At 48.1% G+C, this 25,150-nt stretch overlaps 8 protein-coding genes across 8 annotated transcripts; 3 read left to right on the top strand and 5 right to left on the bottom strand.

Annotated features, from left to right (window-relative positions):
• Window positions 1-164: 164 nt before the first annotated feature.
• Window positions 165-2,899, bottom strand: FOMMEDRAFT_168704 (uncharacterized protein). Its single transcript, XM_007267538.1, has 3 exons — window positions 2,434-2,899; window positions 1,969-2,368; window positions 165-1,889 (listed from the first exon to the last, which is right to left on the bottom strand). The coding sequence occupies exons 1-3, from the start codon at window positions 2,651-2,653 to the stop codon at window positions 893-895; spliced, it is 1,617 nt and encodes a 538-aa protein (XP_007267600.1). The 5' UTR covers window positions 2,654-2,899; the 3' UTR covers window positions 165-892.
• A 1,390-nt stretch (window positions 2,900-4,289) lies between these two features.
• Window positions 4,290-6,445, bottom strand: FOMMEDRAFT_20966 (uncharacterized protein). Its single transcript, XM_007267537.1, has 2 exons — window positions 6,395-6,445; window positions 4,290-6,336 (listed from the first exon to the last, which is right to left on the bottom strand). The coding sequence occupies exon 2, from the start codon at window positions 6,034-6,036 to the stop codon at window positions 4,843-4,845; it is 1,194 nt and encodes a 397-aa protein (XP_007267599.1). The 5' UTR covers window positions 6,037-6,336; window positions 6,395-6,445; the 3' UTR covers window positions 4,290-4,842.
• Window positions 6,446-6,646: 201 nt separating this feature from the next.
• Window positions 6,647-7,406, top strand: FOMMEDRAFT_20965 (acyl-CoA N-acyltransferase). Its single transcript, XM_007267536.1, has 4 exons — window positions 6,647-6,709; window positions 6,760-6,875; window positions 6,932-7,216; window positions 7,281-7,406. The coding sequence occupies exons 1-4, from the start codon at window positions 6,657-6,659 to the stop codon at window positions 7,370-7,372; spliced, it is 546 nt and encodes a 181-aa protein (XP_007267598.1). The 5' UTR covers window positions 6,647-6,656; the 3' UTR covers window positions 7,373-7,406.
• Window positions 7,407-7,414: 8 nt separating this feature from the next.
• Window positions 7,415-12,503, bottom strand: FOMMEDRAFT_20964 (uncharacterized protein; the record flags this gene model as incomplete). Its single annotated transcript, XM_007267535.1, has 7 exons — window positions 7,415-8,180; window positions 8,249-8,474; window positions 8,537-10,765; window positions 10,825-11,753; window positions 11,813-11,998; window positions 12,048-12,116; window positions 12,171-12,503. The coding sequence occupies 7 exons, from the start codon at window positions 12,501-12,503 to the stop codon at window positions 7,476-7,478; spliced, it is 4,677 nt and encodes a 1,558-aa protein (XP_007267597.1). The 3' UTR covers window positions 7,415-7,475.
• A 253-nt stretch (window positions 12,504-12,756) lies between these two features.
• FOMMEDRAFT_109377 (CDP-diacylglycerol-glycerol-3-phosphate 3-phosphatidyltransferase) lies at window positions 12,757-14,603 on the bottom strand (the record flags this gene model as incomplete). The annotated part of the gene is made up of 5 exons (XM_007267534.1): window positions 12,757-13,318; window positions 13,371-13,869; window positions 13,925-14,199; window positions 14,253-14,324; window positions 14,382-14,603. The coding sequence occupies 5 exons, from the start codon at window positions 14,601-14,603 to the stop codon at window positions 12,854-12,856; spliced, it is 1,533 nt and encodes a 510-aa protein (XP_007267596.1). The 3' UTR covers window positions 12,757-12,853.
• Window positions 14,604-14,763: 160 nt separating this feature from the next.
• FOMMEDRAFT_168701 (uncharacterized protein) lies at window positions 14,764-17,453 on the top strand. The gene is made up of 5 exons (XM_007267533.1): window positions 14,764-15,105; window positions 15,162-15,563; window positions 15,622-15,738; window positions 15,790-17,183; window positions 17,242-17,453. Exons 1-5 carry the CDS (start codon window positions 14,809-14,811, stop codon window positions 17,273-17,275), a joined length of 2,244 nt encoding a protein of 747 aa, XP_007267595.1. The 5' UTR covers window positions 14,764-14,808; the 3' UTR covers window positions 17,276-17,453.
• A 104-nt stretch (window positions 17,454-17,557) lies between these two features.
• On the top strand, window positions 17,558-20,663 carry FOMMEDRAFT_147243 (uncharacterized protein). The gene is made up of 7 exons (XM_007267532.1): window positions 17,558-18,350; window positions 18,469-19,110; window positions 19,160-19,669; window positions 19,791-19,865; window positions 19,916-20,065; window positions 20,136-20,216; window positions 20,289-20,663. The coding sequence occupies exons 1-7, from the start codon at window positions 17,658-17,660 to the stop codon at window positions 20,556-20,558; spliced, it is 2,421 nt and encodes an 806-aa protein (XP_007267594.1). The 5' UTR covers window positions 17,558-17,657; the 3' UTR covers window positions 20,559-20,663.
• A 1,463-nt stretch (window positions 20,664-22,126) lies between these two features.
• FOMMEDRAFT_46305 (nucleoside phosphatase GDA1/CD39) lies at window positions 22,127-23,709 on the bottom strand (the record flags this gene model as incomplete). The annotated part of the gene is made up of 2 exons (XM_007267531.1): window positions 22,127-23,427; window positions 23,496-23,709. Coding segments are annotated over 2 exons (1,515 nt in total), but the record flags the coding sequence as incomplete, so codon positions are not given.
• Between the last annotated feature and the right edge of the window lie 1,441 nt (window positions 23,710-25,150).

Genomic DNA, 25,150 nt, shown 5'->3' with positions numbered 1-25,150 from the left:
TCTGAGTAGACACCTCTCATCAACTTTATAACCAAGATACTGATCTCTTGGTCAGACACGCTAGTATTTGAGCACCTTGTAGTGCATGCACATTTTATTAACCAAGGGAATTTTACTTGTAGAATGATAAACCATTATCAAACCAAGGTAAGTAAAACATGTACAAAGGAACGAACCACCACGAGTTACTACTACTAGTTGATACCTAGTATCCCACTAGAAAACTAAGCAAAAAAAACCCTAAAATAGCAAAAGCAAAAGAATGCAAATATCAATAGCAGGTAGCATACTAATCAAAGATGAAGGAGCGAAGAGGGAAGGAGAGAAACTTTTTTTTAAGACGAGACAAAGAGAAAGACGCGTATGAAAAGTTTCTCTGGTCTGGAGTCTGTCTGTTCAGATCACTAGTAAGGAACGAAAATCATTTTATCAACGAAAAAGGAAAGGAAAGGAGCGGAACGAAACATCATGATGACAGAGCACAGAGCCCAAGTCCATACAAGAAAAGCAAAAAGAAATGAAGGAGAGAACGTCCTGGATGAAAGTCCAAGTTGATGCAGGTTGATAATGTACATTGTGAATGCAAATGTGAATGGGAGGTCCATACTTATGTGAAGGTCGAACAGGACCGAAACTACCAGTGTCCAGTTACGTGTGCGTGTAACTTTGAGTCCAGTTAAGTACGAGTCCATTCATTAGAGATGGGACGTTAAAGTAACGGAGAGACGTTCAGACTTCAAACCAAGGTTAAGTCACTTTAAACCAAGCTGTGTAAGTCCATGAGTCCATGACGAAAGTGATGGTGGTATGAATCGTAACAGAGAGGGCGACTCGTCTATCGTCGGTCTCGTCCACATTGATAAATCATATTATCAACCTTCTCCGGCTATTATTAATCCTGATACGCAGGTGGCTGATCAGGCGGCGTAACCCTCCCCGCATCCTTATGCACAACAACCTCACTCTCTCTCCTCCTCTGATCTCTCAACGTAACCGGACTCTTCCCACTCCCACTCGCATTCGTCGTTTGCTGAGGAGGAAGTGGAGGAGATGGGGCACGAGAAGGCTGCGAATAAACAGAAGCACTCGAAGTCGTATCACTCCTCTGTAACCCCTGACGTTGCCGATCTGCAAGATACGCTAACGCAGCAGGAGGGATTCCACTTGGGCTCTTCACATCTCTACTGGCTGTAGCTGAAGAAGGTCCGGCAACAGCAGATAGACTACTTCTGCTAGCGTTGGCATTTCTGTTTCTGGGGTCATCAGGAGTAGGAGTAGCGGGAGAAGATATCGGGTCGAATTGGTTCGCTATGAAGAGTGGACCTCGAGGAGCGGCCATACTCGTTGGGCTGTCCCCACCACCACTCATACCACCATTGCCACTTCCACTTGCTCCGCCCAAGACGGCTTCACCAAATACAGGTCCAGTAGGTATCGACACACCTAATGGTCCAGGACTCGTACTCCTCATAACATTCATCGAAGGGCCAAACGAAGGTGTCGGTGAATGTCCACCTCCCGAATTATTTTCCGAGACAGAGCTTCCCGGTCTCGAACTCGCTGCGTTATTATTATTTCCACTACTAGCCATGAGCGGAGTTAAGCTTGACGCGCGCGTATGAGTGGTCTGACCAGTTGATGGCCTGCTACCTGGTGTACCAGGTGAAAGAGGAATTGTTCCGATACCAGCGTTGAGTGATTGCGGAGCTGCGTTCCTCGAGCCGACGAGTCCATAAATGTAAGGCTTGGGTTCGGTGTTGGTGTCTTTCGGGGCGATGGGTTCGTCCTCTAGATCAAGCATCCTTCCACGTGAAGGGGCAAGAGGTTTTCCACCCCCGTACTCTTCGTAATCTTTTTCGAAGATATCGTCGAAATTATTGCGCCGTCGTCTGAAAATTCCAAAAATAAAATATTCATGTAATTAGAAAATCGGATATAAATAGATTTTTTCGAGTGAAAACGACGTACCGGAAGAACCACACCACCCCGACAATTGCAAGAAGACCCAGGAATCCACCAACAGAGCCACCAATAATCGCGCCCAAAGCAGTACCCGAGTTGCTATCCCCATTACCGCCAGCTTGAGTTGTAGGAGCTGGTACAGACGTGTTTACAACAGAACTCGTCGGCGGTAGGACGCTCGTCAAAGTGACAAACACTTGAGTTACCTGTCCATCGGCCAGTGTCGACTGTGAAGAGGACGTTATCGTCGTAGTCGGGGTCGCGACTATAGTTGTCGATGTATCGGTGAACGAAGTGGTGGAGGATGTTGTATCGGTGCATGGTGCAAAGAGCGTATTTGTTGGTACGAGGGAAGTGATAGAGTCGGTGACTGTAGCTACAGGTACTTGTGTCGTACTCGTTCCACCTACGCTCAATCAAAATGCATTTTTGAGAACTTAGTTCACGGAACACCGACAGAGTACAACGCACCTCCAATAACCGTAGTCGTCGTAATCACCGTCGACGAAATACAACTTGGATCACCGGGTACGGATAAAGCACTCACATCGCCCGTCTGCAAACACGAAGTAGTGACGACAGTACTCGTCGTACCGGGGATAGTCGTGACCGACTCGGTAAAGGAAGTGGACACAGAGGTAGTGACCACAGTAGAGAACTGGGTCGAAGTTGGCGTCGACACGCAGGACATGGTAGTGGATTGATGACTAGCAGCGGTGCCAAGAACTAGACAAGAGTTTGTAGAGTGACTAGGGAATAGGGCGCGACGCGGGCGCAGCAGGTGCGGAAAAAGAAAACAAGACTCAGAAAGTCAAGACGCGCCGGGTTGTGGAATGTGTTGCTGCCTTGACGGCGCGATTAGATAGGGCGCAGTCAGAGGACGAGCGGGGCCCTGGTATGCTGCGGGATGAGGACTGTGTAGTAAGAGAGCAAGGAGTAGAGACGGAGAGAGGACAGAATTCAGAGCTCTCGGCGAGGCTGTCCAGAGCGTGTATAACTGTTTGCATTATTCCTCCTTTAGTATCATACCGCCGATCACTCAATCCGTTCTCCCGGTAACTCCCGGATCTTCCCTGATCTTCCAGCGCCTTCCTGCAATACACTTGTCGTACACTCGTACCTATTCTCAATGGCTCCAAAACAAAATATCTCCGCAAACTCCACATACCACAAGCCTGCGCAGCAAAGCCACTCGTCCTCAACAACGAGGACACTTCTTCCTCGTTAACCCACTCCAAACTTGTTTCAATGTTGCTCTCGCATTTGCGGCAAGTTCTCACCGTGTCGGGAATCACCTCCCGCCTCGCGGCTTGTTAGCCAGATCGTGAGATGACATCACGAGTTGCTATGCACTGCCCATCGGTCCTTCCTTCCGCCTGCATGTTCATTAAATAGCTTTGCTATCGCGGTCCTCTCGGCATCCCGAATGCATACAGTGGAAGATAAAGCGTCAGTCATAACGCTTGAGGCTTGTTAGCGGGGTGAGACAGTATAATTTTTTTAATTAACACAATAATTATGCAAGGCTCATGCAACTAATGCATTTAACTCCGGCTCACCTTGACAATATGAGAACGACCACAATACAAACGCAGTCAGTATCGATGAAGGAAAAGACCTCATCTGATTCTCCAGTATTCGCCGCTCAAAATACCGCCCGCTAGCAATTATGAGCATTTACATTCACATTCACATTCACATCTTCTTTAGTTTCACTCGTGTTGATTGTGTTCTAGACTTTCAGGTCTACTTCCGATCAAGGAACAAGTCTACATTACATGTAACTGAACTGTACCAGGCCAGGGCCACACATGTAACTTAAGTAGCTTTGCCATTTCAGCCCTCTCTTCAGTTTGCTTAATAATTGTGCAATATTAATGGTCATGATAATACATTGGATTCCTTCTCAACAAGACGTTATACATCGCATTCAACTGCGACAAACAGGATGGATGAAAGAAAAAAGATCTCATCTATTCCATACTATGCGCCCAAGTACCGCCCGCTAGCATTAAGAATATTATATTTATATTTACTGTAAATCTATTTACTTATTCCTACTCGTGTTCATTGTGTTCTAGACTTTAAGTTCAAGGAACAATCTGCATTACTATTTGAACTATAAGTGTACACTGTAACCTGTAATGGACATGTAGTGCGTGTCAACGTGCCATTACATTTAACAGGAAATGGAATATTAACGCAATGAGGCATATTTCATAATAATCCGATGTAAGCTTATCTCAATTCCATGTCAGGACAAAGTAAACTTTGTTTTTAAGCGCTCAGTAGATAGGCACCCAAATATCCAAACACAACTCAGGGGAAAACAAAACTTTATTTGTAGCGTTATTAGCTTTATTATATTACTATCACTAGCTACTTAACAACCGACCAATATCCGTCCATATCCATCATCCATGTACTATGTACTAACGAACAAGCTAACTTTCTAACTAACTAAGAAAATATTCGACGTACGAATTGGCCCCAAAGGAGAGAAAAGAAGAGAAGAGAAACGAAAACGAAACAAAAAGAGGAAGAATATACGCAGAACGAACAAACGAATGACAACAGAAGGTGAAGGACTTGAAGGAGGAATGACAGAGAGAGCAGGTATCAGAATCGTTAGAGAGTGAGAACGGAAGATCCGCTTCCTAGCCTTGAAGAAAGTGTGCCATGGCGTAGGGTGACGAATCGCCAGCGCGTTCGTCGAAGCCATGCCAGTAAAAGGACAAGAAAGGTAGCAAAGAGGGGAGAGAGGAGAACGTATAAAGCAATTATAATGATAAAAAGCGAATGTCGGGTTGTCGTAATCATAAACGCGAGACTTTTCTTGAAAGCAATAGCAGAATTTTAAAAAGAAGTGAGAGCACAAATCTATGCTTCCGACTCTCCTTCAGCCGCCTTGACGAGATGTACTTCGACAGTAGCTCGGTACTCTTCATCTACGCGCGCGTTTGCATGGTCTTCTTCCTCTTCTTCGCATACGGGGAACGTATCATATGCAAGCACGAACTGCTCAAGTCCATGCCCATCGTCAGACCCCTCGACAATGGTCTTCGTCATGGGATCCTCGTCCCTCTTTCTCCGCCATGGTCCATCAATGCTATCGTCTTCTGACTCTTCGTCCGAGTCCCGACCGGACGAAGGAGATGAAGAACCAGCAGATGCTGATCGTAGACGGCCTGGCCAGGTGAAAGTCTTTTTTGGTGTGGGACGTTTTCGTGGTGACGATTTCGTATTCGCATCTTCTTTGAGTTTCGTATGCGATACGCGCCTCCAGATGACTTTCGTCGCGTCTCCCAATAGCTTTCCCAGTACCGCGAACGCATGCTCGTCTTCCTCCTCGCCGGGCTGATGTTGCGTCTGTACGTTACAACTGTCTGACTCGGCTACCAATCGTTGACCTCCAGGAATCGTGTTGCATTCCTCGACATAATAATTAAATCGATCCTGGGCCATCATCATCCGTCGCTGACGGAGCATCTGACCACGTGCTGCAAGACCGATAGGACGCGAGCTCTTCCGCTGCCGAGGTCCTATCTCCGGCAAGGGGGCAAAAGTAACGCAAGGAGCGATACATGTCGAAGATAACGTCGTAGCACGCGTACGTGTCGATGAAGCTGTCGACGATGTAGTGGAGTCTACGTCAAACCCAGATGAACTCGAGCCTGAACTTAGTCTGGTTCGTGATGAACTTCCGTTCACGCCTAAGCAATGAGACTCGCTCTCGGATGAGGGTGATGACTCTGATTCGGTTTGCGGCTCTTGTGCGTGTTCGTCGCAGGCTGGGGTGACCTCGACGACTGGGTCCGTACAGATGAGGATACCATTGGGATATGGTCGACTTGACGGTCCAGCGGAAGTGCTTCGTGTCCGTGTGTTAACAGGTGACAGCACCTGCTGCTCTTGTGCAGTTGGTGCATCCTTTGTTAGGTTTTCTTTGACCTCGGCCGAGGTCGGGAAGGGAGTTGAGTCCGGAGACGACACTGCTGGTGATTGCGTTTGGTCATCGACGATCAACGATGGAGTGTTTGTTACTGGCATCACATCAACTGCGACTGCTGCCATCGTAAATAAGCTCTGAGAAGGAAGACTATCAAAAATTGCACGCCCGGATCGACGTCTCTTCTTCGGAGGCCGATGGATTGTTGGGGTGTTCTATTCTCGAGAGAAACGAGAGGATCGTACGTAGAAAGACGTTATCGAGCTGCTCTGCAGACAATGATGGTGGTGTTGGTGAGAGAAGGGGATGGCAAAAGGCCTCAAGAAGAGAGCGAACGAGGGTCGGTGGTAGGCAAGCGGCGTGCAAATGACTGATGGAGAGGTCGGCAACCAAATAGACACCACGGTCGCTTAACCAGCGGGTGCCTTAAAATAAATGCAGGAGTGAATAGCGTCCACGAGGATACATGGGAACGATACTCACAGACGTCGCGAGCGCTTGGACGACGAACAACTCTTGCTAGCAGCCAGCCAACGTTCGGTGGGACGTGCGTTGGAATGCTAGGAAGAGAGTCTGGGGCTAGAAAAGTGGAAATGAAATGAAAATAAGAGCGCTCGGCTGCCGGGAGACGGTAGCCGACGCTTCGAAAGAAGGCACTAGTTCGCATGATCACATGATGTCGATCATTCCGAGTCTGACCGAGTGTCATCACTGTCATGCACTTTCTGCACTGCACTGACTGACAATGAGTGCACTCAGGGCTTTCCGGGCTGCTGACCTCTTCAAGTTCAATAACATGTTAGTCTGCGCTCTAACAAGTATGGAATACTAGTTGAACAATATTCTAGCAACCTAGATGTATGGACAGAAACATATGGCATTAGTTTTTACTTGTCCTATCTCACTCGATGGCCAGACCTCTGCTGTGTGCAGGAGGCTCCCAATGGCCGTCTCATGGGCTACGGTGAGTCTCCACCCTATTACTCCTTTACGGACATTAACTTTCCTTTGTATCCCCAGTAATTGGGAAAGCGGAGGGCCAGGGACTCGAATGGCACGGTCACGTCACAGCACTCACCGTCGCCCCAGAATACCGCCACCTCTCCCTCGGTCGCAAACTCATGAACCTCCTCGAACTCGTCTCAGACGAAGCATACCGTGGCTTCTTCGTCGACCTATACGTTCGCTGTAACAACGCGGTTGCCATCGGCATGTACGAGAAGCTCGGATATAGTGTGTATCGCCGTGTCCGGGAGTATTATGGGTCTGCTGGACCTGGGAAGAGAGACGAGGAGGATGCTTTTGGTGCGTTGATCTATTAATGTGTTGGTTGGGAAGTATTAAATATAGACGGGTGGGTCTTTTTTAGATATGCGAAAACCACTTTCTCGAGATCCGTCGAGACGATCTGTTCGACCGAATGGGAAGGACCTAATTGTCAGCGCACACGATGTATCTTGACCATAGAAATTTCTCCAAATACATTACTTTTACACGAACTTAGTAATACAATTGGGAAGGGTATGCAAGCAAGACAACTAGCAGCAAGGCAAGAGGGAACGCATCAAATCGACAACGGAGGAGGTTCCTCTGGAACACTAGGCAGGTTGGCCAAAACCTTGTCATAGAAAACCGACAACGTCGCTTTATCAGAACAAAACTCAATCATCTGCAATCTAAGCTCTTCAGCTGCATCAGCAGGTTGTATCCCTCGACTCTTCATACTCGCACCCATCCGTCCAGGTCCCATAAGTCGGTTAATAAGGAACAAAAATCCCTCTGCCCCACCGAGCACTTGTACGAAGGCAACACCAGTACGATGTACGAACTGTGAATGTGTGAAAGCGCCCCTTCGATATGAATAGAACACATCGACGTTGTGCGGGTATAAGTCCGTCGCTTCGATGTCGAGAATGAAGTGGAAGTGTCTTAGCAGGGCATACTCGAAGTAATATTGAGCAGGCGTAGAGCATTCTGTTCCTGGTCCACGAAGACGTTTCTCTATGTCGGGTACGACCGGTGGTGGAAGTGCAAGACGTAGGGGGAAGCAGCTTTGGAATGCGTTACGCTCCCGGATATCAGAGATCTGGGTGACGTACGCCTCTACGAGCTTGAGCCCGTAGCGTTCGATCTTTGCACTCCATGCACGCAATTGCTCTTCGATTAAACGTGCAGTTGTCCCAAGCCAGTGAAGTTCGAAGTGAAAGACGTTTGCAGGGTTGTGAATAAGGTCGTAGTGTAAGATCAGACTTTCCGCCTGGTCGCTTTTCTGCAAGTTCGACAGATTCAGTACGAACATAAAATCGACGAGGGTAGTAGGACGACAAGTTCACGCACTTTACTGGGATCAATATCCACTACCATTGTCTGGCTGAGCACAAGTCGCTTGCGATTCTTCTTGCTTGTGAGCCCACCCTTCGGTCCACCCGGATAATAACCTATAGGTCGTCCATCTCTCTCTTCACCCGATACATGTCGTGCTACCGAACGGAAGCTCCAGCCCCTTGCTGATTTCGGTGTCCGGGGGATGGCATATTCACTCCTGAGCCGATAGAAATAGTGTCTAGCATGGATACAGAGAATCAATCTCGAGCTGTATGTGTCATAGTAAGATCTCTCTCTTACCCATCCAGGAATCCATGCTTTCCTCGACAATGCTCAAACAAACCTTGCTCGAGTAACTTCATCCCCCATTCCTGTGCCTGTTCTCTCGTAGATACATCCCTAAACTCCCTACATAACCAACTAACGAAATCATAACCCGTAAATGAATCCTCGTATAGTGAGTTATGCCACCTGTGGTCCTTGATGGAGAGACCACGATCCTCACGCATAAGTTTCGCGATGGACGCAAGGCTCATCTCAGCGATCTCACGTTCACTTTTCATTTTCTTTTGTAACGGCCCTGAAGCCATTATGTCCTCGAGCTGTGACACAAGATGCTCATCATCGATGCTTGCAGTTGGGCTGAGATAGGTGGGCAGGAAGCGTAAGGGAGGGTAAACGGCGTTCTTGTCGCGTTCTGCAGGGAGGATCCAGCGTAACTTCGACCACAGCTCTGCGAGTTTGTCCGAGCCGAGTAGCCGAGTCTCCTCGTCATTGAGCTTCTCACCAGATGCCCCAAGTGTTGGCTGAGGGGCCTCAAGTGTCGGGATGACGATGAAGCGTGTCCGCCAATAACGCAGGGACTCGCTGAACTGATGTTCATAGCCCGCAATCAGCATGTCGAGTCGGTTCCAACCGTAGCTCTCCAACCCATGAGCCCCAAATGTTGTCGAGAGCTCCGTGTAGCCGACACCATCCTTAGGCCACACCAAGCACTTGTAGTCGAAGGAACGCGACAATGGCATACGTCGCACGTATCTACGTACTTGGATCGCCTCACCATTGTATGAGATGCGATGGATCTCGTTGCTCATACTGAGAAAGACAGGATCTATGCCTTCCTGGAAAATCTGAGACGCCCCCGCTGGCTTTGGCGTACGATCATCATCGAGGGAAAAATATCTCATATCATGCTCCCGTTTCTTGCTCTCTTTGTCGGAGACTTTGGGGCGGACAATGAATTGGAATCCTTGCACAAGACGAAGGGCAGCCATTCCTCTCATTACGACAAGCGCATATGCCCTCCGGGCCTCATCTACAGACTCCCTCCCTATTGTTGGTCTCTTCACCAGGAACGACTTCATTTCCGGGGGATCAATAACGAAGTCATACGAAAAGACATCGTATGAAGTCTCCAACTCCGATTTGGAAGGGAAATATTCGGTGGTCAATGGAAGACAACCCGGTGTGACCATTGACCCCCACTTAATTTGGTGCTTGTACAGAGGTTGAGGGAACATGTGCTGCCAGCGGGAAGCAAGGGACGTCTGAGCATATGGCATCGCGGCGGTGACGCGTAAAGGGTTTGTCCTAACATTAGGTGAAGACGTGGTTAAGGGCATATTCAGCGAAGAAATCGTTGACCGACGCTGAATGTAGATTGTATCGTCCCTTGATCTTGGCGAAGCACGCATCGGGGGAACGAAAGTGTTGCTCCGAGAGGAGGTGGATAAATCTTCCTCAGATTGCTGACTGAGCACAGGACGTCTCGTGGGTGTGTTGCGAATGGCCATTGGTCGAGGCGTACGGGCTTGAGGCAGAGAGACTGCCGTAGACGTCGAAGGGCGCCCCGGTTGCACACGCTCTCGTGAGAGCGATGGACCAGAAACTGGAGTAACCTGCGACATGTCTGTATTCGTATCATTACTAGACTGTGTTTGACGAGACGTCAAGTTCCGCAATGGGTTAAACAGCCAAGACGACGTAAGCTTCGCGCCAAATGATTCCCTTATTGTGGCACCCTTCACGTTATCTTCTGTTTGAGAGGATTCCTCGGATTTACTAGTCCGGATGGAAGATGACGGCGAGCTGCTTAGTACTGTTGTTGTCGCCATTGCATCCTTCTCATCGCCTTCAGGGGGGAGCTCCAGGAATATCCTGCGCGGGCTCTCTTCTATTGGAGTTATTCTTGGGTTTATAGTTGAGGTACGCTGAAGAACATAGGAAGGACGTTTATCGTATGGATGCGACCGATATGAGGATGAATCCATAATGACCGTAGCCCCTGAAGATGGAGCAGAGTCTTTTCCCAGATGCACCGGAAGGTTCTTCCGCAGTGCAAGTCGCTCTAGGTCAAATCTTTCAGCCTCAAGTTTGAATGCCTCATGGTATTCTTCGGCATTTGCATCCGCCGGAGGCTGCGCAGGGGCCAGGCAGTCGGGAAGGAAGGGTACTTGGATGCTCGCAAGGACATCATGCTCGAGAAGTCCGAGCATTTCGATCTGATGCATTCTTGCGCGGGCCACGAACCTATTCAGATTCCCATGAACAGATGACCCCAAATAAAAACAAGTGGACTGAATAGATACCTGTCCTGCCGGAAGGGCTGGTCCATCTGCTGGTCCCAGAAAGACATCGTGACCCAGAAGGGCTCCCACCAGAAGGTTGACTTCTCGCGCCCGGCGGCTTCAGCCGTTTCGTCATCGCCTCCCCAAAGCGGATCACTGCTCCTCCACCCACTTCTAGACATCTCTGGGCGGGGTTCCGGCTCATACCCTTTAAATGAGAAGATTGGTGTTTGATGTAATGGATGCTTGGTGAGAGAAACTATGTCCAAACCAACTCCTTGTTCTAGTAATCGACTCGTGGTCATGCGGAGCAGTCTTTTTGATACTTTGAAATAACCTGTTCCAGGAGTGATCAAGATAATAGCGGCGCCGGTAAGTGAAAGAGAGCGGTCAACGTAGTGCGTTTCCATGGGGTTAAGAGCAAGGTTCAGCGCCTCAAGGATCGGACCCTCGTGAGCGAAAGATATACGTCCAACTAGCTTTACTTCCGACGGATTAACTACATCTGAACCATATCGAGCGCCAAGGGATGCTCGGTGGTAGTGGTGCGTTAGAAGGATATCGCGCTGGAATGCCACAAATGACTCCTTCAGACTGACAAGCGTTGGTTTCCACTCCTGCAAAATCTCTAGATCTGTGATGACTTTGAAGAAGTCCTTGTACCATCTGCCCTCGTCATCCTGCCGAAGAGGCCCAGCCGCATAGTCAATCTCAGAGTCAAGATAGTAAACTCTCGAGATCAACACTATTGTCACAATGTGATTGGTGTCTGCTTCACACCACCGACGAAATAGCTCAGGCAAGAAACAATGTACAATTTTCTCCGTGTAACGTTCTCCATCTCCGGCAAACTCCCAGAGTTCACGACAGACCTGAATGAATATGGTGACTTTTGCTGACAACGATCGATAGATGCATTTGGTCGTTGAAGTGATTAGTCCGGTTGAGACCTATGAGATACGATCGCGTTAATAATCACCGAATATAATAGAATAATTGTATTACGCGCCTTTCTGCCATTGATATAAACGTTTTGAATCTTCCCTGTAGGTGATCCGACAAAGTAGATCTCTTGGCCTCGGTGTACGCATCGGTCTTGTAGCTGTTTTCCAAGTCTCCACATATCAGAGCGGCCCAAGTATTGGTCTTGGAATATTATCTCAATATATTCCGCATGCATCTTTGAGCTATCGACCTAGCGTATCTTCAGTGATACTAAGCGATTTGGAAAGTCGAAGGAATACCTTGGTCAGTCTAACAGTGGCATGATTCCTCATTCCGAAGGCATCCGCAATAGCCTTCGACACAGAAATCTATATCGATTCGTTTCAGCATTCCCGAAGCTTCCAGCTTAAATAAACGCTAACTTGTGGGGTATTCAAAGAACGTGTTTCTTCCGTAGGTCGCTTGACCATGAAGAGAAACCCGTCCTTTTCCCAATCACTACGATGACCATCATCATCCTCGTTCACTGTAGTTACTTTAACGTAATCTCCCTCCCCAATACCAGGCCAGAATTCCGGATTGAAGATAACATCCGCGGATGATGCCTTTGTATCGAGTACCCAGAGGGAGAGTTCCGTAGAACTTCCGATAGCGAGAGGTTCTAGGACTGGTGAGCGTAGCAAGGACTGAACAGTGTTGGACCGCTTTCGGCGATATGGAGAAGCATTCTGAGATTCTGAGCGCGAAGTTGACATAGAATTGCTAGTCAACGTGTTATTTACTCCATGAGGTGAGATTAAAGATGTATGATCATACAGACAGAGAGTAAGAGTGTCAGTTTCTGTTGTCCTCACAGATAGACACTCGCGGTACGGAGTGTCGATCATCGATCATTTCAAATGTCAGTAGCCATATTTGGCAATAACACCAATTAAAAATATCAATGCGGATTCACGTCCTGTTACTCCTGTACGACTTGCACACACGAATGTCAATGAAATAAGCGGTGATTAATTGAATTAAGTAGGGATTAGTTCTCAGTAGTCACGTCTAGATGAATAACTATTCAAATGTTCGGAGCCGCTTGAAGCACAAACACCAAAGTCTACAGCATTCCTCCAACCACTTTCACAAGCGCTTTGGTACCCGGTCGAACTTTCCTCTCCTCTCCTCGCCAAGGAACTGCATGCCGCCTGAGCCCGTTGACTTCCTCACGAAGCTGCTCCCTCAAATTCCTCGTATCCTCCCCATCAGAAGACGGAACAACCATAACGAAAGCAAGTTCAATGTCAAGATTCGCAGAGCGGGAGTTCAGATTCGTAGATCCGAAAAGTGTAAGGACCGGTGGTTCCAGTTCCGCTGTCGCGTTAGACGTTGATATTGGGGATACCCAGAGGCCCTTGGCGTGGTATGTCCAGTTGTTCTTCTCCCATTCGTGTAGTTGTATTCCGTGTCCATCTTTCCATGCTCTACCAGCACGCAAGACGCCGCGCCAGAAGCGTTGCTCTAGGAACGTATAACCTTCTGGTATTCTTCCGGATACGCCAGAGGATCCGAAGAAACCGTTTGCCTAAATATTGGTTAATCAATAATTGAACAAGGTATGAAGGTTGAATTCGCACCAAAGGACTTGCACATAATAGACGGCAATCAGCGTGCGACTGCTGCAAAAGCTTTTGATAAGGCTCGGCTAGACTGAAGTATCCGCTCGTAAAGTCAATCAAGGGTTTAGTGCCAGTCGATGCAGAGTGTTGATCGAGATGCTTGAAAAGTAAATCAATGCATTCCTCTTCTTCGCGAATGCCAAACTGTCCGGCCTGGATGATCGGGAAAAGCAGGACAATTTCGTCGTTGTTCTGGCTTTCTTCGAGTTTCGTGAGTGATCCTCGCAGCTCATGATCCTGAAAAGTCTGGAGAGCCTTCCCGGCTTCATCTTCTATGTGCTCCGGATGGAGAGAATTTGATGGCCAGGACATGGCATAGGGTGATCCTGATTCTAACTGGTAGGAAAAGGGTGTCATCGTTTTAAGGAAGGAATAACAATAATTTGAGAGCAGAGGTGATTTAAAATGCAGGTAACGATCTTGACGGTTCGTGAAATAAGAGTCATTCAGATTTGCACTAGAAGGGCGAGGTCATGTTGAGTGTTAGCACTTATTCCAGAATCACTACATACCCAGATATTAACACTTCATCGTCGGCACCATACACCTTTGCGTGCCATGTTCCCCAACCTTCATCAAAACGTCTAGGTACAAGTTTGGCCATAAGCCCTTTCAGTTTTGGGCTCTTGAAGAAATGAGCATGGACTCTATCTGGGTACTCTTTGATAAGAGGAGTCAAAAGAGAGGCAGTCGAAGCAGGCCCAGGGCGAGTTGAGCGGTTATAGTCGAGATGAAGATGGACGTGGAGACCCGGATTAGCGCGTAGTGATTCTTCTAGGGCAGTGATCTAGCTAGATTATTTTTCAGGCTGAAGTGGAAGTGCTTTTCGAAGTGACATACGAGGTAGTCCTCTGCGGAACCGATGTATAATGACGAAATAAATATTCTTTTGCGAGCTCGGCGAATCATGTCCTTGACAAAATGAGAAAATTTAGACGACTTAATGATAATGAATGCTCAGTAACTTACAAGGAGCGAATCGAGGAAATCTTTTGGCTGCGATAAGATACAAATATCGCGAGGCTGAAGAGCAAAACATGGCTGCGTTTGTCCTAATTCGAGCGCAAAGTCGCGAATAGACGGATGCAAATGTTGGATTGCGGGGAGCTTCCCTAGAACCTTAGACGACAACGCACGCTGCGTTGGCCGAGGTGGCAATGACCTTTTTGCAGCAGTCCAGCATGCTCGCATAATAACAAAGAATTACTTTCCGAGCCGTGCTCGCTGTTGAGGTCCCAAAAAGTGTTGTGCACACGAGCTGAGGTGTATTCGGCGTTGTCCGACTGAGTCGCACTGGACGGTCATTGATCGTCATAGGCCGTGACACAAGCGTGTTGCCAACAGCCACCCTGGCGAGCTCGTCGACTCCCATCGGCGAATTCGTCCTCAGACGGCGATGGACGCCAAAGACTACCTCCAGTACAACCTGACTATCCGCCTCGGTTCCCTGCTTGCTTTGCCATCCAAGTTTCTCCACCGTCTCCGGCGAATTGATGACCTTCTGAATCACGATCTCGATGTTCAGTCAGCGGCACTCAGCATTCCGATGCCCGTAACAACTTCATTTCACAGTGGGGTTTCAGACGTGGCGCGCCCTCCCCCTTCTCGTTCAAGTCTCTCCTACGAAATTACGACAATGCCGGGTCCGTTCGCATTCATGACCTCGGGCTATGCGCTTGGTCTCATTGCTCTGGTGCGCTGTTATATTCACATGTGTCATCTCGACTGGGCGACTGAATAGGATTGTAGGCATTGCTGTTAAATCGCATCCAGCATATTGTTGTGCCACCGCGACGTTCGCTAGCTTACAGGATTGTGCGCAGCCGTCGATCGGTGTTTCACGCTCTATTCTATTCATTCTTTCCCGTGGATCTGTCTTCAACTGCATACCGCTTCACTTTGCGCATTCCGTCATTATACTTATTATACAAGTCCCTTGCACTGCTTTTCGTAATACTCCTTCAAGTTTCCAACCTCTTTCCGTCTGCAAAAATCAGCTGGTTGCAGCGTCTCGGTGGGTGGGCTGAGCGGAAAGAGATGGAGGATGTATGCTGGTCTATATTCGGAACCGTCTGCACGGCACTCGTGGTCGGTGCCCTTACACGGGGACTGGAAGGATTCAACTCCTCGAATACCCAACCGTTCAATATAGTGAGAGTTCCAAATTAAGTTTACCCCAATATTCGTTATTAATTCACCGGATATGCAGTTTGGCTATGCAATGCTGCTGCATATTTATTCAATGCCAGTGACACATGCAAATAGAAGTACTCCGACTAGGCCAGATATCAATGTTCTCCTCACACTGCTGTTTCCTCTGCTACAGGTGTGTCCTTCTGAATAACGAATCAGAAGACGTACTTACAAAGGACTGTAGCTAGCATTGGTACATTCCCTCGGCATAAGGAAGAAGTGGGCAAAATATCGTCTAGTGCCTACCACTATTTGCTCGCTTGCGACAATCATTCATTTCAATGCCGTTCTTTTCACCAAACCGGCATCCTATCCAATGCTCAATTACTTGCCGTGCCTTCTTGAGACCTTGCTTCTTCTCATTACGCTTCTTACAATTACCTTGAATGCTCTCACGCAGCTACTCCTGGAAGGAGAGATCACCCGCCCTCTCTTTGGCCATGCACAGACCTTGGCTCCAAAATGGGACGAAGATTTTGCGATTGCCCTATTACGGCTTGGTACCGCCAGTTTGGAGGCCACAAATGTTGCGGGCTTGGGAAACGAAGTTGGACCTATTACTATCGGTGACTCTCAATTGGTGGATGCACAAGTGAAGAAGGACCGATTGGACAGTGAAGGCACGATCCATTTGAATAGCGCAGGAGTTGTTTCCATAACCCGTGTGCCTGTTGCGAAGGGCGGGAGCCACAATAAAGGTGGATTTGGGAACGAAATAAAAAACGTAAAGGTGAAGAACTCCGAGGATGACTGGCTCATTGACCACTTATGGTTGCGAGAGCTCACGCGATTTGGCTTGAGCCTCTTCTCTGTCGTTCGCGGGTTGTTCAGGTTCTTCCTTTGGCTTATCTGGTATAAATGGAAGGGTATTGGTTTAAGGCGACCGACCGTGGATGCAGACGCACGATTATCTGGTGACACATCTGTCAGCAATTTTGTTCATGCCGACTTCCGTCAAAGAGACACATCCGATGATGTTTACAGCCGCTTCCTCAGGGGAGAAGATGTCAGCGACGATGAAGAGGAGTACAGTCCGACGCGGGATCATGCACTGTTAGGCAGTTCTCCGGACGATGCTGGGCAGAATTCCGAAGAGGGGGAAGAAGAACCAGATACAGAGAACGACGATTCAGACGATGGTAACGGTCTAGAGACTGCGCGTCTGTACAGCGACCTCCTCACTAACTCCGCGACATCTTCATCTATCTCTCCCGGTCCCGTACTCATTGCTCACATGACGTCGGATTATGCTTCGCCATTAACGCGTCGCCGTTACAATGAGCTCGTCGCTCTTCCTCATAACCAGCTCACTTCTGACACCGCAATAGAGCAGGGTAAAGACGAGTTTGGAGATTTCATCCGTGACAGGCGTGTGCGTGCGAGTACTGTGGGCACTGGGACGAGTTCGGTGGGAGATCTCTCGCAGGACGGGCGGATGAATTGCGTGATCTGCACATCAGAGCCGCGGGAGATCATTTGCTGGCCTTGCAGATGCCTTGCGTTGTGCAATGACTGTCGAGAGAATCTGGCTTCTCGCGTCTCGGCATCGAAACACATGTGTCCTTGCTGTCGTCGAAAGTAAGTGATATGGAGCCTGTTCTGTATTTGTTTACTCATCTGATCTACATCTGAACAGTGTCGAGGGATATTCAAGGATCTACATTCCGTGATGACCGAAGTCACCACTGGCGGTCTGTCAGGTAGAAAATACACCTTCCACCCAATAAATCTGTATAAGTAAATTATCTATCGCACTCTGTCTTGTATTGCATTCTGGAAGAGGAGCATGTAACTACTTAGGAATAGCTGTCGTTGATTTGAGAAAAGAAAAAGCATATTTGTGTAAAGGGAAAAAACGGACCGACATGCTTAGTCATTAACGCGCTTTTGACGCGTCGATCAGTCGAGTCCGAGTCTCGTATTGACCACGCGGACGTGCTCACCTCTCTCCTCAGCCACAGCTCACACAGCAAGGTTTACTCATTGGCAGCTATCCACACCTTTCAACATTTATTCTAAGGATCTTCCTCAAATTTAGCTTAACTACAGACTATGGAGCTTGACGACGAATCGGACCTCACCTCACTCGAGGGCGAGGGCAACCGGAATGACGACGCCAGTGACTTAAGCAGCCTCAGTGCTGATTCCGACTTTGAGCACTTTGCAAAAGACGGTGACGATGAAGAAGATAAACGTTCCTCATCAAGAAATGGCACGCAAAAGGGCGAATCTCTTCAATTATCACCATCGAGAATTGGATCTGGAATATCGCGACCTGCGCCAGCTGCAGGATTGAAAACATACGGTGGCAGAAAATCGCGTAAGAGAGCGAGCTTGAAGCAGGCTAAAAAACCAAAGGCTCCACCACCACCCGAACAAGACCTTGACAGTGACTCGTCATTGACTTCGTTGGCTTCTTCTCCGCGGAAGAGGCGAGCCTCCGCGTCTGCCCTACCATCCACAAGTTCTCCAACAAAACGTGCTAAACGGAAAAGTACTACTGCAAACACGAATGGGAACGGCGTGTCAAAAAAATCTGTCTCAAAAGCTAGGATATTTACAAACGGTGATAGCGAATTGCCGAACCTCCCTTCAACCCCAACAAAACGAAAGCGGAAGGAAGCAGGCGTTGAGGCGCAAAGCAAAGCGCCGGATTCTTCTGTTTCCGTCGCTAGAAGAAGACGTAGCTTTCCATCTCCGAAAGGAAAGGCCTGGTCATTGGAGAATCTTGGGTCTTTGGTATGGGTGCGAATAAATCGCAAGAACGATATTATTGAAGATCCTGGTGGAGAATTCTTTTGGTGGCCAGCGATGGCAAGTATTTTATGGTCTAAGGAAAGGTTATAACTCATAAAATATCTAGGTCGAGCGCAATCCCGCAGAAGAGAAGTCTCTTCAAGTGCACATTTTCTCTCCACCTGCAGAGTCTTCGTCGCCGGTCCTGTCACATATCAATAATCCCTCTCCCTCGAACGTCATCTCGTACAATAGTCGATCGCTTACCGCTGATACGTTCTGGTCACTTCCGTCGTCCTCCTCTCGAGCTAGGCCTGTCAATTTTGAAAAAATAAAGTCCCGATGGGAGTTAGCTTGCAAAGAGATTTTGAAGGAAGACATTCGGGTCAATGATGGCTTTCCCACGTCTGTAGCCGCCATCCTCTCACAATCTCTGAGCGATAGTGACGAAAGCAGGGACGATTCTGCCTCCAGACGTGGTAGGGGACGTAAGGGCCGAGAGTCGAGTCCGAAACCGCCAGAAATTAGTCCCTGGTCACCACCACCTCCTGATCCAAATGTCACGATTCCAGGGGAACACGTCTTATCCGCAACTAAGGCTAAGGGCTGCTCTGGAAAGTACTATCCGGCTAAGATTATTGCTTACGTGGCACCGTCTGATCCCACTGTCCGTCCGAAATATACGGTTCATTTTATGGATAATATACAAGAAGACGTGACCCGGGATAAGTTCTACATTTACGAGCAGGAAGAGTTTGGGACGTGTAAGGTATGCACTTTCGCTCAAGACTGCAAGACAATGCTTCATATACATTTAGTTAGGAGAATTTATGTCCGTTGAGTCATTACATGAGGGGGATGCCGAAGACGGCCTTGGCGAAGATATTTTCACGGAGACTAATAATGACTTAGTCATTCCCGAATTTCCATTACTCCCAGCCCCTCCTCCTGAGAAGTTCTGTGAACTCTCGATGGTCCAGCAAATATCACATATAATGCCAATCCTTAAGGAGATCACCAATAACAATTACAAACCCGCGGAGAAACGTGTGACGGCATTTCTCAACGGCGGCCGTGAGCGAGTGGAAATGTCAAGGGAGGCGCCGCAAAGGGGGACTCTCACCCGTGTAGAGCTGAATCAGCTTGCCCGCATCATCAAAAGTTGGGCTCAACGGATCGGACAGTCAAACGATGCGACGCGGGATGTCAATGGCTCGCGTGTGGTCGATACTCACGATCATCCGGACCTAAGGCCCAAATCCCCTTCGAAAGAGGATGAGTCACTGCAAGAACCCTCGTCTTCTCCTGAAGATCTGTTGGACAAGCAGGTTAGTGTTGTACTTGGTGGAGATAATGAGCATGTGTCAACCCCTGAGGTTGTCTGCATCTCATCTATCTTGGTAAATCGTCGGTCCTGATGTGACAGTTGACTGACCTTTCTCCTTGCAGGTGTTGCGCGAAGTTCAAGACGAGGGACAGGTTCCATCGCTGCCCCCATCATCATTACCTCCATCATCGACAGCCGTAAGTGTCTACCTCTCAGTTCACAATAGAGCTATTCTTATCTTATCCAGAATGTTCAGGACGATTCGCCCAGTAATACGCCTAAAGTAGTCGGCAAGGACGATCTTAATGGAACTGCACACGAGTCCGCCGACAAGGTCGAACCATTTTCAGATGATCTTCGACAAGAGGATGGCGTTGAGGCGGTTGCGAATCAGCAGGTCTGTGATGAAATTACTGACTGATCAAATGAAGAACAATTTCTCAAAGGTGCAAAAATTCATTTGACAGGTGTTTGTTGCGCCCACATCTACGAAGTCGAACCCGACCAACCCGTCGTTTGAGGATCTACTGGGTCACGAAAAGATTCATGTGGGTGGTCGCGTTTCTTCAGATCTCGCTTAAAACTGTTCGTTACTTATTGACCAACCCCTATCCTGTTAGTTCTGCACAGACGTGCTTTTGAAAGAAGCAATAATCCAATTACTCTTGTGGCGAGTAGGGAAGCGACAAGTCCCGGAACCACTATCAGACGCCGAGGAAATACTTCTCCATGAGATTGGATCGAATCTAGCCAGCGAATTTGACATTGCACATACCGTAAGGGCTCTTCGGATGAGAAAGGAAAAATCACTACAGGCCAAGAAAATGTCTTCGTCATCAAAACAGGGAATTTCAATAGGAGGAACACGAACACGACCTAGGAAGGTTTGATATACCATACGTATATAATGTAAAACATGCATATGCATATGTATACTGCTGCGGAAATTTTGGCTTTCTTTTATATTTCGGCGTTCTCTGTATTCTAATGTCAACATTACCAATTACCTCGATCGATCAATATGCATGTGCGGACTGCGTAAATACAAAAACACCCTATGCACAGCTTCTTATTGACATTGAAAGATTCTAATTCAGTGGAGAGACTTTAGAATTGAAGTTTCTCCAATGATTGTCCTTTACGCCCGTTATTGCACATTCGTTCCCACTCGGCCATGTGCCTTCCTTAAGTCCCGAATACTGAATACTACATACGGTAGCGTTGTTCATTCATTGCGCCCCTCATCGCGAGTTCTTGGCAAATAAGCGTTTCCGATTCGTAATGAGTCGTCGAAGTACATCGTGGCTGAAACGAGGTTGTGGGGCTCTCACGCATGACCCGTTGCTAGAATGGGGCTTGTACGTACGTTCTATAAGCACTTCTGAATACGTTTTGATAGGTATCAAACAATTGTTGGTATGCTCAGACAAAGTATAAGAAGAGAAGAAAGGAGTTATATCTTTGTTGAAAACTAATCCGTTGTAATGTCCACAAGACAAATAAAGATCCTATCGTATCGAAATACATAACCTAAGATAATAATTTAAAGGCGAAAAATCGGTACCGCACATATATGGGCGCTATCAAGAAAGAAGGTCAATAGGCCCGTGTCCATGGGAGAACTACAAATTATTCGTATATATGCAAATGATTAATCTCCGTCGTGAAATGCCTTGGTTGGTGTTTGGTGGCCACTGCTACCAGAACGCGATACAGGTTGACGAGTAACTAACATCGTGAGGTTCATCTGAGAATTGTTACGCGAACGAGGTAACGAGTATAGCGATGGGCTCGGATAACCGTTGAGCTGGGATGATGATGATAGATCGAGACGATGCGCAGGTGGGGTAGCCGCCCGCGGGGAAAACAATGCTCCAACTGGCGATCCAGCACGATGTCCCGTTCCTGCGGAACCGTTCTGATATCGTAGAGAAGGGGATGAGAAAGATCGGGTCGGGGAAGCACGGGAAGCTAGTGGGTACATGTGGCGCCCAGCAGGCAAAGATGAAGAGGGTGGGTTTGTGGGAGGACGATGGATAGACGCCAGCACTCTGGACAAGGCTGAGCGCATGTGCGCCCAAAGTCGAGAAGCAGAAGCTGATGGGGGAAGGCTGGTAAATAAAGAACCTGCGGAAGAGAAACGTCCCATTTTTGAATTATGTGCAGCACCTCCCTCTAAATCATCGTATACTGTAACGTCCTTGCCTGTGATTCTCTTGAGATAGACTCGCAGGAAATGCACGATTTGATGACGCAAGCGAAACGCAATGGTCGACAAAATTACGAAACAAACCAAGTAAAATAGTAAAAGAAATTGCGAAATTTCTAGGTCGTATCGTCCACTGGGTATTGGAAGTACGATAGGACTCGCGTCCCGATCGGAATCAGCGGAACCGTGTGTGTTTTGTCTCCCAATATCGACAACGGGTTCAGGAAGAGGCGGCGTATCCTTTGACAACGGAGGAACTTCCCGACTAGCCTCGAGGACCATTTTCCCGAGCGTCCAGCTGATAGACGTATCACCAATAGAATCAAGCGACTGCATGGTTGGCTTTCCCAAACCTTTCTGCTCTACCTTCTCTTTAACATCACTTGAATCTTCTTGTGAATTTCCTCCAGGATCAACGATACGGGGCAGACCAATGCCGTCATGTAAAACGTTAACGATCCATGCAGACTTGAAGCATTGCATCTGCAACCTTGACAATTCGACTTCTTCTCCCCATTCATCCACCCCAACAACTCGTCCTTCTTCTTCCACCTCTCCATCTCCGCCCAAGGCGTCATTTGCCTTTGAAGTCGCGTGCTGCCTCAAAATATCGTCCCAATCTCGAGAACAAAACTCTGATGCAGCCTTCTCGTACTCTTCGAAATTGTAGGCGCCACCAAGGCCGAACACGTGTTCAGTTGAATACCAATATTCGGATACGCCAATAAAGTGGGAAACAGAGAAATCGATTTGAGGCACGTGGACACCATTGAAAAGGCATGGGACGTCAGGACAGGGTGCATTTTTGTTCAGCAGAGGAGCGACTTGTTCTAAGCATTGCTCAAAAGCGCCGGTGCCAACAAGCGTATGCGCTTTCCGACTATGCGCATCCTCATGACCAGGATATGCAGAATCTTCCGATAAATAGAGATCCTTCGGTAGACATGGGTCAGGTACGGGACCATGGCCCTCCGCATGCTGCGAAGTTTCATATTCTGTGATAGTTTTCCCGACGTATCGCTCCCGAGCCTGATTTGTCCCATAGCCTAGCCAAGTAGTAACAAAAACTCGATGATGAATATCTTCTCCTCCAATAAGTCGTAAATGGACATCAATTAGATTCTTGGTCTTTGTGCGTTCCTCTTCGCTGGGTTCAAATGCAATTTGAGTAGATGCGCCTCCCATGTCTAAGAAACCGTAAGTCGTCTTATCATCGTCATTACCCGTAAATTGATCCATTAGATAATTGACTGCAACCCAGCCGAAAAGGCCTTCCTCTTCGCCGGAAATAATGCGAACGCTCGACCCGCAATGACCCGCAGCAGATTCATTGTCAACTCGAAAGTGAGAATGAAATCGGATAAAGTCGCAGGCAGCATCCAGAATTGCTTCCTGTTGTGACGTAGGCAGGAGACGCATGCCCGCGGTGGCCAAAAGGAAAATAGGGGTTTCGTGATGCAGCGAAGGGGGAATGTGCTCTCGAGCATGGTCGAGCAGGGGGGCAAGATAGACTGCGACACCATCGGGGTTTTCGCCAAAAGATGAAATGCCTACAGAACGGTGCAAGATGAAAGAAGGGTGAATTGTCGTGCAGCTGAAGTCCGCGGAGAAGACTGACCTGGCTCTACTTTACGGACCCAGTCATCTGCATTTTCTGTTCCCTTCCCGACGTCTGGCAGAGCATAATACGCTTTTGGGCCTTGCTCGTGTCGGACGAGGCGAGGATCTCGCCAGCTGTAGATCTGAAGCCTGGAGCCAGATGAACCCGCATCAATAACGATTCCAAAGCGCCGACCATTGAGCCAGGCATCGACTGTACTCGGTGGTGGCATCGAACGGCATAGGGAGAAAGATTGCGCGTTGGAAGCACGAGTGCACACGACGTGTCACACAAATTCGAATTATTTCACAGCATTATGTAATCTATTTGAAGCGTCGCGACAGACGGCATCACTACTCCTGCTCCTGAAGCTGAAGTCTCTTCCATGTTCACGCACGTCAAGCCACCGCTGCTGGCGGCTGGAGACCCGTCCCTCTTAACAACAAAACTGCCCGCCGTTTTTTCAGAAGCACGGAAAACATGTCTTCTGCCGAATATCTCCGCAAGTCTATGGAGGTCTCTACTACTGACTCGAAGGCCCAGGAAGAATTGTGCTGGCACTGGACAATTCCGGCTTTGGTAGATCATCACGGTGTTGAGCTGATGTCCCACCTCGGTCCACCCTATTTATCCTGTTCTATTTGCTATTTGCATCCAGCCATGGACCAGCTCCCTGTCCATGATGCGTCTTATTTCCTAGTCGTACCTTTTCTCTCAGGCTTCGGTGTGTGACAAACCAAGACCCTATCTTCTCCAGGTTCATCTCCGTGCTCGCTTCCTTGACGTACTCACCACTTCGAGTTGAAGTCCGCCTCGTTCACAGCAACCTTCGCATCGAAATCCTATCCCACTCCTAAATAAATCTCGCTTCAAGAGGCTGTGTGGTGCGGTCACAATGGAATCCCGTTGACCTTGGCAAACTTACTGTCAATTCATGGGCTCCAAATCATAACTCAGCAAGTCAGAATAACGGGCTCGACAAGCGGCTTTGCGTACTACTCTCGTGCCTGCGGATCTACAAAGGAAGCTAACCAAAAGTAAGAATTTGTAGTGCGTGTCTGAATTATCTTCGGGGTTTCCTAGCGTGGTGACAAGCCTCTTGTCCTTGCTTCTTTTCGTCCCGATCCAAAGTTAATCTTGGACGTCAACAAAATCACCGAAATATACATGTGTCGCCTGTAATTCTGTCCTCACAACGACCATCGGCCTCGCGTTATACACGAGGATGAGACCCGATACTCTTTGCTTCTCCAGGGTCCATCAAATAAATAAGATCGTCTATGACGCCAGTTTTTGGGGACGAAGCGATCATTCCTGAAATAAGCCTTTTGCTCTGTCCGGTGGTGCTGATCACAATTGATCTGTGTTTACGCGCTCTGCACTGAGCTGTGCACATAGTGATGCAGTTGCACTCGCCAGCAATTGTATTTCCAAATTCATACCTTCATAGTACACATAGGTCTTCCTCAGAACAACGGCTTCGAACGGACAGAATGTGGCGTAGCAACTTTTATCCACCCCTTCGATTGTGCCTTTCATGCATGCAAATAAGTTTAATTTGTCAGATCAGACTCGTTACAAAACACGCGCCGCTCACACGTTCCCCATTCTTATGCGATATCCAGGGTTATTTACCAGAAAGAAGTTTCGAAAACAGCATCCTCTGACTTCCA

Source organism: Fomitiporia mediterranea (genome assembly GCF_000271605.1).
Source record: "Fomitiporia mediterranea MF3/22 unplaced genomic scaffold FOMMEscaffold_7, whole genome shotgun sequence".
Lineage (NCBI taxonomy): Eukaryota > Fungi > Basidiomycota > Agaricomycetes > Hymenochaetales > Hymenochaetaceae > Fomitiporia > Fomitiporia mediterranea.
The sequence above is the reverse complement of the archived record's forward strand: the minus strand, read 5'-3'. Positions and strand labels throughout refer to the sequence as shown.

What these genes read in the sequence shown, in the direction of transcription:
- FOMMEDRAFT_168704 (XM_007267538.1), bottom strand. Translation starts at nt 2,653, where the DNA reads ATGTCCTGCGTGTCGACGCCAACTTCGACCCAGTTCTCTACTGTGGTC. An exon ending in GACGACTACGGTTATTGGAG is followed by an intron (nt 2,369 to 2,433) that starts GTGCGTTGTACT and finishes GATTGAGCGTAG; the next exon opens with GTGGAACGAGTACGACACAA. An exon ending in GGGGTGGTGTGGTTCTTCCG is followed by an intron (nt 1,890 to 1,968) that starts GTACGTCGTTTT and finishes TGGAATTTTCAG; the next exon opens with ACGACGGCGCAATAATTTCG.
- FOMMEDRAFT_20966 (XM_007267537.1), bottom strand. Translation starts at nt 6,036, where the DNA reads ATGGCAGCAGTCGCAGTTGATGTGATGCCAGTAACAAACACTCCATCG.
- FOMMEDRAFT_20965 (XM_007267536.1), top strand. Translation starts at nt 6,657, where the DNA reads ATGAGTGCACTCAGGGCTTTCCGGGCTGCTGACCTCTTCAAGTTCAAT. An exon ending in CTCTTCAAGTTCAATAACAT is followed by an intron (nt 6,710 to 6,759) that starts GTTAGTCTGCGC and finishes ACAATATTCTAG; the next exon opens with CAACCTAGATGTATGGACAG. An exon ending in TGGCCGTCTCATGGGCTACG is followed by an intron (nt 6,876 to 6,931) that starts GTGAGTCTCCAC and finishes TTGTATCCCCAG; the next exon opens with TAATTGGGAAAGCGGAGGGC.
- FOMMEDRAFT_168701 (XM_007267533.1), top strand. Translation starts at nt 14,809, where the DNA reads ATGGACGCCAAAGACTACCTCCAGTACAACCTGACTATCCGCCTCGGT. An exon ending in ATACCCAACCGTTCAATATA is followed by an intron (nt 15,564 to 15,621) that starts GTGAGAGTTCCA and finishes CCGGATATGCAG; the next exon opens with TTTGGCTATGCAATGCTGCT. An exon ending in TGTCCTTGCTGTCGTCGAAA is followed by an intron (nt 17,184 to 17,241) that starts GTAAGTGATATG and finishes ACATCTGAACAG; the next exon opens with TGTCGAGGGATATTCAAGGA.
- FOMMEDRAFT_147243 (XM_007267532.1), top strand. Translation starts at nt 17,658, where the DNA reads ATGGAGCTTGACGACGAATCGGACCTCACCTCACTCGAGGGCGAGGGC. An exon ending in AAGATCTGTTGGACAAGCAG is followed by an intron (nt 19,670 to 19,790) that starts GTTAGTGTTGTA and finishes TTCTCCTTGCAG; the next exon opens with GTGTTGCGCGAAGTTCAAGA. An exon ending in TACCTCCATCATCGACAGCC is followed by an intron (nt 19,866 to 19,915) that starts GTAAGTGTCTAC and finishes TATCTTATCCAG; the next exon opens with AATGTTCAGGACGATTCGCC.